Below are 14,009 nucleotides of genomic sequence, written 5' to 3' on the forward strand. Positions count from 1 at the left end.
AGTATCAATCCCATGACTTCCGCATAGCTTGACAGAAGTAGACGTCACCGATGCTACAGACGGTCCAGCTCAGTCACTGTATCCCGAGTAGAAAGACTTAGCATTTAGTTAGCAGTTAGCACACGATATTTTCCAGTAAAAGAGGCAGTACTTTCCTTTGTAGTCGTATTTAAAATCCCAGAAAAGGATTGTTGGCGGAAAAATGAAGAGGCGGATACCCTTTAGTTTTGTGTTGGTCTATTTGCTAGTTGCGTATTTCTGTTCGTGCTCGGCGTTTTATCTTCCGGGTTTAGCCCCAGTGAGTTTTTGTGAAGAAAGCGGTGGTGACGACGATTGCCAGGTATGGGTATTTTAAAGCAGTCACAGTTCTGATCATACATTGGCGCTTATTACTCTGATAAGGTGATTTGGCGGTTTAATTCATCCTACCATGTTAATATTAGTAGTTATCCAGTGAAATCACTAGGCCCCGGCTTTTACCTGGAACAGGGCACGAGCACATTATTGGGATGCATTTAAAATGAGTCTTGATGGCTTTCGCCATTCAAGCAAACTATGTATATACTGCTATGATGTTTGTTTTAATTTTGTTTCTTTGCTTTTTCCCCCTTTTGATCCTGCATGCTACTACGATATTTAGTACGTCAAGCGTCATTTACGTAGTGAAAAATGACATGATAGTGACCATTGTACTCATATTTCCTTCTGGCAATGTACAGGAAAGTTGTAATGACAGATCAAATAACTCTCGATTTCTAAAAGGTTTATTGAATTTATTTAAGTTACCCTGTTTTAGTTGGCTTATTGGCTTTTGAACATCTTTATTCTCCAGAAAGTAAATAAAGTATGGAAGTTTTTCTCCTTTACAGAAAGAGATTCAGCTGTTTGTAAATCGTCTGGACTCAGTGGAGTCAGTTCTGCCTTATGAATATGATATGTAAGTTACATTCAGTCTCTTCCTCAATCACTTTTGGTAGTTATAGGCATTCTTTGTGTCACATACTCCACCTTCATAAATAACAAACCATACTCTTATTGTGCATGACGAACTGAAATTATGTTAAAGGTTCGACTTTTGCAAAGATGCCAAGGAGAAGAGGCCATCTGAGAACCTTGGACAGGTACTCTTTGGGGAACGAATTCAGTCTTCACCTTACAAGGTGAGTGTTTGTGTTGTCCCTCTGGCATTGCATATTTCTTGATGCTTTTTTTTTTTTATTTGACCACATAGCTCACTGTACCTTTACATATTTATTACAGTTCAAATTCAAAGAGGAGAAGAAATGCAGTCTAGTGTGCACAAAGACCTACAAGAAGGATAACAAGGAGGATGACGACAAACTGAAGTTTCTGAAAATGGGAATGCAGCTGAACTATCAGCATCACTGGTTAGTATAAGATGTACTTCTGTGCATACTCTTTATATGTAAATTCTTTAAAATATGCATGCATGTGTTTTGCATGTTTAAAAGATTAAATTAACAAATGTTGTCAAAAAACAAACATGGATGCAAATTTCAAGTAGCAAGATTTATTGTGAATGATTTAATATTAATTTCAGGATCATTGACAACATGCCAGTCACGTGGTGCTATGATGTGGAAGATGGTCAGAAGTACTGCAACCCTGGCTTCCCCATTGGCTGCCTTGTTACATCAGATGGTAGAGCTAAAGATGCCTGTGTTATTAATGTGAGTTGTGGTGTCACACTTTCATTTTGAACATACTTTTCAAGTGGTTTTCATTCTAAAGAAATTTAGTAAGTTTCCCCTTAAGAAACTATAGCTAATAAACAAGATAACTTAATTATCATTTTTACCAGTAAAGTAATTTCAGCCAATGTGCAATTGGTCCTTCTAAAAAATTGTAATGAACAGGATGTATAGTATTATTCAGCACTAGTTTGTCAGAAAGAAGAGTAGATTAATATATTTTACAGCGACTGGCCATTTTTTAAACTTATACATGTTAAAACAGATATAGTTGTATAGTTGATCAGTCATTTTTATATTGTAAAAAAAGGTTGTAGCAATGTAGCAAAACATGTGCGTATTTAATTCTCTCTCTCTCTCTCTCTCTCTCTCTCTCTCTCTCTCTCTATATATATATATATATATATATATATATATATATATATATATATATATATCTCAGTGTAAAGATATGGTTCCATTAATGTTCCAGTAACATTTCTTGTTACCCATAATCCTTTAATTAGAAGTTTCAAAGAAAGATGTAGTAGTTTTAAATTGTGTCAACTTCCGTTTTTGTGTAGTTTAAGAACTTTCCAATGTATTATTAAATACTGGAAAGGTAAATATTAGTGTGTGACTTTTTTTTTTTTTGCTTAGGCAGTGTAAGATTCTTATAGGACTATACTAGTGTAACAAAAAATGATGAACTTTAATGAGTCTGCCTTTCAGACACATAATATTTCATGTGGACTATGATAAAAGTTAAGTTAGAAGTCATGCTAACTTATCATCCTTGTATTCATCTTTTTTTAGTCTGAGTTCAACAAGAAGGACACATATTATGTCTTCAACCATGTCGACATCAAGATCACTTACCACAGTGGAGAAAAAGAAGGTTGGACAGGTGCTCGCCTGGTTGCTGCCACACTTGAACCAAAGAGGTAAATGTCACTTAGTAGCAGATGAAGGGGAGACACCTATATTTTGAACTAATATACCTCAAAATGTTGCATCTGAATAATGGCTGGTCATTGAAAATGAAGCTGACATTAAGGAGTTTTTGTGTTGTCTGCACAATAGCATAAAACATGCGGATGCTGCAAAGCCAAATTGTGAAGGTGGCCCCATGGAGGTCCCTCGAGTGTTCGACAGTGATGTGTCAATAATTTATACTTACTCTGTCACTTTTGAGGTAGGCCTCCAAACTATGTCATTGATCATATGTAACTAATTTCTAATAATTGTATCTGTTAAAGATGTGCATTGCATTGGTCTAATTTACTTTTCTTACAGGAAAACAATTCCATCAAGTGGGCCTCTAGGTGGGACTACATCCTGGTCTCAATGCCTCACACCAACATCCAGTGGTTTAGGTGTGAAGATATTTATTATATTTATCACAAGGAAAATGAAAGTCCTCATAAATCTCTTCAGTTTTTATTCTTGTTCATTTAAGTTAAGATGTGTCTCCTTTTGTTTAACAGCATTATGAATTCCTTGGTCATTGTGCTCTTCCTGTCTGGCATGGTTGCCATGATCATGCTGAGAACTCTGCACAAGGACATTGCCAGATACAATCAGGTGGACCAGGTAAAGGCATTGTTGGACTCAGTGATTTAGCTATGTATAAGAAACACAAGCATACGTTGGAATGTGTTGTAACATTTACAGTTTGAATCCTTTTTGTCCTTTTGGTGCTCAGCAGGTATTTGTATTTACCTGCCTATAGATATGGATGCAAATTAGCATGTCAGCTATAATCTAGCATGTTACAGCGGTTGGTTATTTCATTAATATGCAGTGTCCCTACAAAAACTAATAGATAAAAAATCTGCACAATGCAAATGAACAATTCAAAGTAGCTTTTCCAAGCCAACAGCTTTGTTATTTTTGAGGAACAGCCTAATTTTAGCTACATTTCATGAATATTCAAGTTTATTTATGGGGATTAAAACGTTACATTTTTACAGGAATTTTGAATATTTTAATCTACTGGTGAGTAATTATTAGATTTAAGCAGAAACAATAAAATTATACACGTTTGAGGTTGAGGATTTCACCTGGTGGTAACAGAGTCGTGTGAAATAACTGCTGATCTTTATATAGCAACAATCTGTTAAAATGTTAATGTTTTTAATCGCAGTACTTTGACCAATGTTTTAATTATGTAGTGTGACACCAAACCCAGCACAGTGGGTACAGAGTTCCCAAAATTATAAATATTTTGCTACATTTCACAGGGAGACTTGATAAAGCTTCCATCGACCATGGATAAATCTTCTGTATCCTATGTAAGCCAAATGGAAGATTTATTTTTAAACATAAAAAACAAAAAGACTGTTTTGTGATAATTAAATCAGGGGCTTGGGTTTGTATGATTGCGGTAAACTGGTGCATGAACAAAACGTAAAATGTGGTGTGAGGTCAAAACTTGCAGAAAGGTTAGATTTCTTGAAACAGGCTTACTTCTAAGCACGGAATAGTTTTTCCACACCAAATCTTACGTTTTCTTTTTTTCCTTTTGGTAAGAGTCTTCGTCTAAGTTGGCTTTGTTAGCAGGTGTGAGATGGAGAGGGAGCATTTAGTAACTGGTGGTTGGTGTGCCTTTTAAGCAAAGTGCTCCCTTGACTTCCTTGTCTGCTTCCCTCTCCAGGAGGACGCACAGGAAGAGTCGGGATGGAAGCAGGTGCATGGTGATGTGTTCCGTCCCCCCAGGAAAGGAATGCTGCTCTCCGTGTTTCTTGGACAGGGCACACAGATCTTTATTATGACGTTCATCACACTGTGTAAGAATTATTGAACACATTCTGCTGTATGCACACTGACTTTTACTTTGTTGAAGGGGTGTGTTTTGTATTCAGTATGTGAAATACATTAAGCACTGACCCTGTAAAGGAACTTATACAAGTGCTATCATTTCTCATTCACTCTGACGCCCTCTTTGACCTTGTTCATGATAAGATGTCAAAAAAGTCCTGGAGCAAAGAGTTGTTAGTCTCTGGATGTGTAGGTGTCCTTCACTGCCATCACATGTTTGTAGATGGGTGAAAAAAAAAAAAAGATAAAACTAACCTGAGTTGGTGAAGAGGAACATATGTTCTGTTGAGATTGGATAAAGGTCAGAATAAGGATGACAAAATGATGGTTGTATCATTTATTTTCTGAATCCTCCTCTAACCTTTTAATAGTGAAGACCTTGGTTGCCAATCAGGCCTTTGCAACTCCTCATTTTGAAGGCTAAATTGATTTAATCTTTCTGCTTGCAAGCATTTTTATCACAGACACTGGTCTCATCGTTTTCACACTCGCAGACGTTTCAGATAAGTTTTGGTCTAACTTTGACACTCTTGACATTAAGATCATATCAGTTTTGCATGTCAGATGTTAAAATTGTGCATCCAAAATAAGTGCAAGGCAGTATATGCAACTATTTTACTTTTTATTTTTTTAATCCCACTAGCAGCCTTGTGTTGCTAGCAACAAACTTCCCAAAAGCCAGGAAAGAAGTAACACTTCAAAATAAATACTTAAGCTCAAGAAAAACCAAACAAATGATTGTTTGAGACTAAAACCAGACTTAAATGCATGTAAAGGTGCAGTACTGTCCAAACCATATGAAATTAAAGCTCTCAAAACCTGATTAATGCATGTTTACAGTCAACTAGACTTAAACGGGTCTAAAGGTGCTGCACAAAAAGCTAGAAGTGGCTAATTGTTTTGAAAGTTTTTTTTTTTTGTACCATCTATACATAATCAAACATGATTTAATTAATAACTGGATACTCCTCTTGTGGTCTTAATTAAATGAACAGGCCAAACTCTCACCATTTCCTCATTCAGCTTGTGAATGTGCTGAGTCTGAAGTGAAAGTGCAGCAGATACAGGAACTGTGCAAAGCTTTTTTTTGTGTGTGTGTGTACAAAAACAATAATTCTCACATGTCTGAAGGAGTGCACTGATGACTGCTTTTCTACCGTAGTCCTGGCCTGTCTTGGTTTCCTGTCTCCGGCCAACAGAGGGGCTCTTATGACATGTGCTGTGGTACTCTGGGTCCTGCTGGGTACACCCGCCGGCTATGTGTCTGCACGTCTTTACAAGAGTAAGAGTCTACTTTTATTCCAAATTACAAGCTTAATAATCAACAGATAATTGTTCCTGTCCTAATGGTGTAATTCTGGTCTGTTCCTGTTATCAGCCTTTGGAGGTGAAAAGTGGAAGACAAACGTCTTGCTGACAGCACTCTTGTGCCCAGGGTGTGTTCACTTGCCTGTTTTTTTGACTTCTGCTTATTGTTCTTGTATTTGGATCATATTTCTGCCCTCAAGTGCTGTCATCAATCTGCAGCCTTGTGTACTGGCATTGCCACACACACATACTTATCTCTCTTAATATCGTTGTCTTTTGTTTACCTTTCTTTGGCAGTATTGTATTTGCAGACTTCTTCCTAATGAACCTGATCCTTTGGGTGGAGGGCTCCTCAGCAGCCATCCCCTTCGGGACCCTGGTGGCCATTTTAGCCCTGTGGTTTGGAATCTCTGTGCCCCTCACCTTCATTGGCGCCTACTTTGGATTTAAGAAACCTGTGAGTTAGGCCTCATGTTATGATGTGTTGCACCTAAACATAATTAATTGTAGGTTAAATTTTTGCATAATGCTTTGTAATCATTTAACCAGTTTTTTTTGCTTCTGTGCAGGCAATCGAACAACCAGTGCGAACAAACCAAATTCCTCGTCAAATACCTGAGCAGTCCTTCTTCACTAAACCTATCCCTGGCATCATCATGGGCGGGATCCTCCCCTTTGGCTGCATTTTCATCCAGCTTTTCTTTATTCTTAACAGCATCTGGTAAAAGAATGTTGTCTTTCCTGCCTGGTTTGTTATTTATGAAGGTAGTAGCTGAAGGTATTAAAAGTCTTTGCCATTTGTTTGTTTTTTTCTTTAGGTCTCATCAAATGTACTACATGTTTGGGTTCTTGTTCCTGGTTTTCATTATTCTGCTCATCACCTGCTCAGAGGCCACGATTCTGCTGTGCTACTTCCACCTATGTGCTGAGGTACCTGAAAGTTTTGCTGTAAAGTTTGTCTCATTTATCAAAGGTGTCAAATCCTCACTGCTGAATCCTAACATGTCATCTTTTGTCCTGTGTGTCAAGGACTACCACTGGTGGTGGCGTTCCTTCCTGACCAGTGGCTTCACCGCGGTTTATCTGTTCATTTATGCTGTGCACTACTTCTTCTCGAAGCTGCAAATAATTGGGGCGGCCAGTACTATACTGTACTTTGGATACACTATGATTATGGTCCTCATCTTTTTCCTCTTCACAGGTAAGAGTCCCACTTACAGATAAATGAGCTTTATTTTTATTACTTTTTTTTTATTTATTTTACCAGTTTATTTTCATTTATTTATTCATTCATATTATCCTGTTACAGCTTTTATTTGTGGGGTTAAATTAAAACCCATCTTTAGAAATGACTGGATTGTAATCTTGTGACAAATTAAGACACTTCAAAAGTTAGACAAAGGTGTGTTTTTGAATGTGTGAATTTCACCATCAGTTCAGCTGTAGAAGGAGAGTTGTGGATCCTGTTTTTTTTTTTTAAATAAGGAAACGCTTCACACAATTGCACATTTGTTTGCTGTACTTTTAGTCTAGGCTGCCATCTGTCTCTTTTTTTTTTCCTCTCCAAGTGAAGTTACGGAACATTTATTTGTTCAGCTCTCTTGAGCCTTAATTTTTGAGTCTGTTTAAAGAAAATTAGAGAGACTGGCAAGTGAGAGTATAATGTTCCTCTCTGTCAGGTCTAGTTTTGCTAACTTTTAAGGGGCAGTATTACTGTCTGTTGTGTGTGCCGAATTTGATCTTCTTTTTCTTTATGCATTTTTTTTTTAATTTGCTGGCACTTAATTGATTGAGCTGTCATGGTTTTTAAACAGGTCAGTATACAGCAGACATTTGCTGAAGATAATAATGTTGCCTCTGTTAAAATCCATAAAACCTAATGTTTGTGGCACTGAGTTGTCTGGCTCATATGAGACTCTGGGTGTGTGTAAAAGGATGTTTAACACTCAAAGTGCAAATACCCGCCTAGTCTGTATGTTGCACATGAATATTTTGCTCACCATGATCTCAGATGATGACATACTTTCTGCCGTTACACTGTCCTTAGGCCAGATAAATGTTAGCCTGTAGCACTGCTTGTCACAGCAGCACTGACAATATCTTAAAAAGAGCTTAAAGTAGGAAGAGGATGAGATGTCAAAAGATTATCACTGTGAAATAATCCAAGGATTCAAGGAAAAGATTATTAGTTTCCCTACTTGCTTCTAGTTTTGATCTGAATGATCCTAATCCCCTCCCATTTCCCCTTTTAACTTTTTATGTTGTTGTCTTTTTCACTTCATCCCAACTTTGATCACAAAGTATTTCGTGGTAGGGGTTTCACATGTGGCCCCCACTGAGCAGTCAGATAAGGCTTATATACCCAGATGAACTGATCCAGACTTTTGACCTATAGGGCTTATCAACACAGCCGAGCTCAGGCAGAAATAATCTTTCTTGGACAAAATGAAGGGTTGGTGCTACCAAAGGTTATTTTTTTTTATTTTATTTATTGATGTTTTTAGAGGAGAGATATTGGCTGTTCAGTGTCACAGTGGGGTGCATGATGTAACACTTTGTCCTGTTTTTTTCTTTCTGTTATTTAGTGCCATGTTCTTTGTTTGGTGTTTATCAAATAATTCTTTTTTTAATAATCTGGCTCTCCTGTCTTCTGTTCTCAGGTACCATTGGCTTCTTCGCTTGCTTCTGGTTTGTAAATAAGATCTACAGTGTAGTGAAAGTGGACTAGAGGACTGGAGGAAGAACTAACTCCTTACTGTTGCAGCACTGGGCTCCCCAGCGCTGGCTGTCATAAAATGGTCTAAGTAGACCTGAACTGAAACCATCACTTATGATAGAAAAATCCCGCAGAGCCGAGCCCGTCCTCTTTTGTGCTTTAAACCTCTGTTGCTATTTTCTTTCTTTTTTTTTTTTTAAACATATATCAGTTTGTGTTCACTGTTGACCAGAAATAGTTTGAATAGCACGTTGAAAATCAGAGTGGGTTCTAATCATCAGGATGTCACGGTGAGCAGGTTGTTTGCAGAAATGTTTTACTTAAATTTTCTAAAGAAAGTAAAATATCAAGTATTTTGGTTTTCTATTTTGTCATGGCTAAATGTTTTGGGTTTTTTTTTTTTCCGTTGCCTGTTCTGTAATAATTAAAAAAGTGTGTACATATATTATATAGAAGGGTAAAGAACAGAAGAATGCTTCTTAAAGATTGTCACCATTATAGACTCTTTCTTTTTTATTATTAATATTATTATTTCTCATTTTCTTGTTTTTAAGGTAAACAATTTGGCTAAAATTCCTTAAATGTCAGCCTGTATTGTAATAGAAACATAAAACACTGACTTTACTATGATACATGTCCTTTTCCTTAAATTTAAGTTTGCATAGAGTAGAAGGATACAGCTGGTTGAGAGGCACGCCTGTAATATAGAGCTGCTACAGTGTTCTATATTAAGGATGAGCTCTTGATGACACACGTATGGCTACAGAAAAGATTTCCTAGCTAGTTACTCTTGATGCAGTCTGTGAGATTACTGATGAAGGGCATGTGCCCCGTTGAAGATGCACCCTTTTAGATCTCAATGAGTGGTTTGTTGAACTGCTAATTGCCTAAAAAATCTGCTACCATTTGCTTCAAGCAGTGAGACATCATCATCAAAAGTGATAACAGTTTTACAAATAAATGTAATCAGTTCAAAGCAGAAGCTATGCTATTGTCTTTAAGCTCCCTCAATGAGTATAACCCACTGGTAACAACAACTTGCTGTTCTGGACATAAGCTGAAATGGGTCCAGCTCATACAATTAGGTTTCCTGGCTGACACCCAGACATGAAGCAAACTGATCAGACTTGAGGGAGATGCTATTTAAAAATTATGTGTTCATTGCAAAGTGTCCTGACTAATGTAATGCAGATAAATGCAGTGTATTCTGCTTTCACACAATTTAATGGAATTTAGGATTGATTTAAAAAAATGAAGCATGTTTTTGTTAAACCACAAAGTCACATACTTTTTCCAAGTGCAATGCAGCAGTGTCATAAGTCAGAACTTAACAAACTGAAACAATGCTAAACATTTAATTTGGTTCTAGCTTTTCTAAATTACTCTCTCAAATCTTAGAGCTTAAAAAAAATTGCTCCCAAAAAGGAGACACTGGCTGATGGGGACGAGAGCCCTGACATACTCACGGTTGCTCTTACTTTTTTTTCTTTCGTTAGAAAAACAAAGTCCTGTTGACATGAACTTTTACACATAACTTACTTTTATTAAACAGCAAACATCATTTAGATATTAGACCTGAAAATAATGAAAAAGCACAGAATTTCGCCACAAAAATAAGTAGCTTATAAGACTCAAACATTTGTTCGCTGCTATAATACACACTGTCGTGAAGAGAGAAATTGACAAACGTAAGCCAGTTTGTCAGTTATCGTACTGTGGTTTGGATTTCTCTCGTGACCTGTTGAATAAACGGGTTTTCCCTAACTAAGGCAGGTCTGATAAGTTCTCTGGAAACTACCACTATATATAAATAAAAAGTGCAGCAGAAGCTCTTAGGCTCAGGATGCCAAACCATTCCCTCCCTTTTCCCATAAAACCTTGACAAAACAAACAAAATACACTCTTAAGCCATTGCATTGCTTTCTCTGACAAGAGTCAAAACAAGCATACAACCCTTACATAAGTACAGATCCTATCTGTGGCTTTGAGCAGATTTTTTAATTCAACATTTTTTTTATAATCTCTAATAAAAAATACTGTATCATGAGGTATCTTTACAAATCTACATGTGTTAATGGAATGTAAGAAACCTGTTACATAAGCTCTTCCGACATGCAGCTCACATAAAATCACTGGTGCACAAAGTCCACTGTAGCTATATTTGTATCACACCTTGCTCTCTTTGTGCTGTGGTGTTTAAAAAAAAACTGTGCCCTTAAATAAAGGCTGGTGTTACAAAGGCAGCAAATACTGAATTCAAATTTGGCACACTGAAGTAGGAGATGATACAATTTACACAGCTGAGCTTTAGTAAAATGAGACAAGGGACTAAGACAAATGTGCACATTTGGCTATCCTGTCTGCAAGAAAGGCTCACTAATACTTGTGTTCTGTAACTGACAGGCACAATGAATCAATAAATATTAACTTATTTATTGTAAAGGCGCTTCAAGACTAAGAAGAGTCACTGCAACATGGAATGTACATGTATTCACAAATTCAAGAACTAAGATGGGCTCTATAATTTTTTTTCTGTACAAGCAATACCCTGAGTTCATGAATTGCAAACGAAGGTCGCTTGCAAAAGGGGGGAAAAAAAACACATCCTCCACCCTCCATATATATATATATATATATATATATATATATATGTATATGTATGTATACATAAATTTTAAAGGAGATTCAGTAGTTGTGCAGATACTGGAGATTAATACTTAATCAGAGACATCTATGGTCTGTAATAAAGGTGAAGTGGCAACGATTTTTTTCTTTTCATGTGAAAGTTTAGATGCTTAATTAGAGTTAAAAATGTTTAAAGGCCCATTAAAAAATTTTAAATATTGCATACATGAAATACTAATGATTGTTTTACAGGCAGAACATAACAGCTGCTCACAATGGTGTGTATAGCCTACATGGTAACTCATTTACAGTTTTTTTTTTTTTTTTCTTTTTTCTTCCACAACCAGCTCTATTAAATAGAAATAATGCAACACTGACTGGAAAATTTCCCCCAAAAGATAGGCTATATGGGATCACTATATTGGTGATCAGATCAGTCAGTGCCACCAATGCCAGCAGCTTTATGATCCATAATCCTGCAGTTAATTATGAACCCCTGCACAAGCTCTTCAAGTAAGAGCAAATTTGTTCAATCAGATAAATGCTCAAGGCAGCTCATGTGCTTTGTTTGCTGTGGAGGGGGAGCTCCCTCTCCGAGCTGAGGCTTGTAGAGGTGGTCTCTTTGCGGCTGTCCTTCGACTTCCTCTCAAAAGTTGGAGAGGAGGATGTTGTGCATTCTTCCCAAGTCTGCAGAGGGAATACTCGAGCAGCCAGACTGGGTAGGTGCGGGTGAGCGCCGGAGCGTCTCTCAGTCGTAGTGAAGCAGCTTTCCATGGCGGAGCTTTGGTTGGGGCGACCCTGCTTGCAGAGCAGGCCGCAGAGCAAAGCCAGGAATTCTTTTCTCACACTACGATGCATGTAACCATAAATGTATGGGTGTAGGCAGCACTGTAAAAAGAAGAGCACAAGTGCAAGGGAGGATAACCATGGAGGCACGGCTGCTTTGGTACTCATAGATATAGTATTCAGAATGGTGTAAGGACCCATGCTGAAGATATATGAAGCCATGATCACAAAAACCACTCGAGCTGCTTTGCAGTGATAGTGGAAACGTCTGTGTCTGACTCGAACAGGGTATCGTCTGGCTGTGTAGGGGCCTTCTGTTGGACTGATTTGCTGGGGGTTGGGCTGTTGCTGTGGACTGCTTGGTCCTTGGAAGTCCTGTTGGCAGGGCTGGGAGTAGGACTGAGTTTGTATGGGGTGCACAAGAGCATTCTGCCTTCTAGCTGCTCTGAATACCATCCAGTAACATCCCAGCATAATGAGCACAGGTAGCCAGAAAGAGAAGGTGGACACCACAGCAGAGTAGGACAAACTAGAAGACCACACCACTGTGCAGACCATGTGATGTCGGTCAAAGTCAATAACCCCCCAGCTGTAGAGGGGGGGTGTGCTCTGCAGGAAACTCAGAACCCAGGTGCAGACAATCAGGTTGGTGCCTAAGTGAGGAGTCATGCGAGTAGGATAAGAAAGGGGGTGAATGATAGCCAGATAGCGATCCACAGATACAACTATGATGGTGTTGACTCCAGCAAATGCAAAAAGGTGCATGAGCACCACCAGGGCCTGACACAGACGAGCATCCAGGGGCCACACAGCTGGCACAGTGGCTGCAATGGCAAAGGGCATGACTAATACGGTCTGGAGTAGGTCCGCCAAGAGGAGGTTGAGGACAAATCGATTAGCAACATGAAGGAGTTGAGGTTTTCTTTGAAAAACCAGCAGAACGACCACATTCCCAAACAAGGATAAGCACACAATCAGAGATATGAGCACCATCTTCACCACGCTGTTAACTGTATAGGACCAGACTGGCTCCTGACTGGAGCTGGTGAAACCAAGCTCTGGGGAAACACCAGTAAAATTTGTGTCCATGCTTGGTGTCTGTAAACCTGACATTGAATGTCTGACATCCAGCAGAGCCTTAACACAAAGTCAGGTTGGTCCCATTCTAATCAAGAGTGAAAACCAGTCCATTTTGCCTTTTAGGGATTGAGACACAAAAGCTTCTTTAGTGCATTTCAGGTGCAAAATTGATCAGGCATCTCACATTGTTCTCAGAAGCACTTCATCTAACTTGACACATCATCCATAACATGTGAAAATTGCCCAGATGCTTTATCCAAAAGCAGCAGAAGATGTCCGACACTGTTTCGCTGTTCATCGTGATCAGTGATTAATCCCTGAAGGCTTCACCCACCGAACCAGGCCCTCTTCTTACAGCTCACATCTGCAGAATGAAAAATGGTGTTTGACGACAGCAGATGCCACCAGCCTCGACAGCGGATGTCCGCACAGTGACAAATATCGCGGATTGCTAATCTGTAATTGATGTATAATACCTTCAAATGATCAGTGACGCGACAATTTGCTCGATGATGCTCCCCTCCCCTGCGCTCGCTGTTCACCGCTTTGCTTCCATCTCTGCATCAGCTCCAGTCAACGGCAGCGGGCTTTCACGGCTCAGCTAACGCAGCATGTCTTCACCCAGCGGGGGTCTCTCATCCAGACGAGCACGTTTCCCCGTTTGCTGCTCTTCTAGGATTTCAGAACGGATCAAATATGTATTATTTGATCAGCTATGATTCCTCCTTAACGGTCTTAGGATACTTACGGTCGGGTCTTGTCTCGTTTTGACGTGTCAGAAAAAAAAAAGAAAAAAAAAAAAAAAAGAAACAAGGACACCTGCACAGAAATCTCCCCCGCCTCTGGAGCTCCGCACAGATCCCCGCCCGTCCGTTTTGCCCATGTTGTTTTGAATGTGCAAGTGCCTTTCACCATTCTGCATGATGTTTTATACATGGTGGAATCAGAGATTCAATTGCATTAGATACGTCTGGAATCAGAAA

At 38.7% G+C, this 14,009-nt stretch overlaps 2 protein-coding genes across 3 annotated transcripts; one reads left to right on the forward strand and one right to left on the reverse strand.

Moving 5' to 3' along the window:
- Nucleotides 1–34: 34 nt before the first annotated feature.
- LOC121642973 (transmembrane 9 superfamily member 2) lies at nt 35–11,352 on the forward strand. 2 transcript variants are annotated; one of them, XM_041990073.1, is made up of 18 exons: nt 35–340; nt 870–937; nt 1,067–1,160; nt 1,261–1,388; nt 1,562–1,691; nt 2,508–2,635; nt 2,775–2,886; nt 2,988–3,067; nt 3,179–3,284; nt 3,935–3,985; nt 4,348–4,480; nt 5,674–5,793; nt 5,890–5,947; nt 6,117–6,276; nt 6,389–6,540; nt 6,638–6,749; nt 6,849–7,020; nt 8,480–11,352. In XM_041990073.1, the coding sequence occupies exons 1-18, from the start codon at nt 203–205 to the stop codon at nt 8,545–8,547; spliced, it is 2,010 nt and encodes a 669-aa protein (XP_041846007.1). In that variant the 5' UTR covers nt 35–202; the 3' UTR covers nt 8,548–11,352. The 2 variants fall into 2 exon arrangements, with proteins under 2 accessions (XP_041846007.1, XP_041846008.1); XM_041990074.1 differs by lacking the exon at nt 3,935–3,985.
- A 108-nt stretch (nt 11,353–11,460) lies between these two features.
- Nucleotides 11,461–13,959, reverse strand: gpr101 (G protein-coupled receptor 101). The gene is made up of 2 exons (XM_041990075.1): nt 13,503–13,959; nt 11,461–13,390 (listed from the first exon to the last, which is right to left on the reverse strand). Exon 2 carries the CDS (start codon nt 13,057–13,059, stop codon nt 11,716–11,718), a length of 1,344 nt encoding a protein of 447 aa, XP_041846009.1. The 5' UTR covers nt 13,060–13,390; nt 13,503–13,959; the 3' UTR covers nt 11,461–11,715.
- Between the last annotated feature and the right edge of the window lie 50 nt (nt 13,960–14,009).

The sequence above is a fragment of the Melanotaenia boesemani genome, chromosome 7 (assembly GCF_017639745.1).
Source record: "Melanotaenia boesemani isolate fMelBoe1 chromosome 7, fMelBoe1.pri, whole genome shotgun sequence".
Classification (NCBI taxonomy): Eukaryota; Metazoa; Chordata; class Actinopteri; order Atheriniformes; family Melanotaeniidae; genus Melanotaenia; species Melanotaenia boesemani.

Coding starts and splice junctions, on each gene's coding strand:
- LOC121642973 (XM_041990073.1), top strand. CDS start 203: ATGAAGAGGCGGATACCCTTTAGTTTTGTGTTGGTCTATTTGCTAGTT. Junction 341..869: donor GTGGTGACGACGATTGCCAG/GTATGGGTATTT, acceptor TCTCCTTTACAG/AAAGAGATTCAGCTGTTTGT. Junction 3,986..4,347: donor ATAAATCTTCTGTATCCTAT/GTAAGCCAAATG, acceptor TTCCCTCTCCAG/GAGGACGCACAGGAAGAGTC.
- gpr101 (XM_041990075.1), bottom strand. CDS start 13,059: ATGTCAGGTTTACAGACACCAAGCATGGACACAAATTTTACTGGTGTT.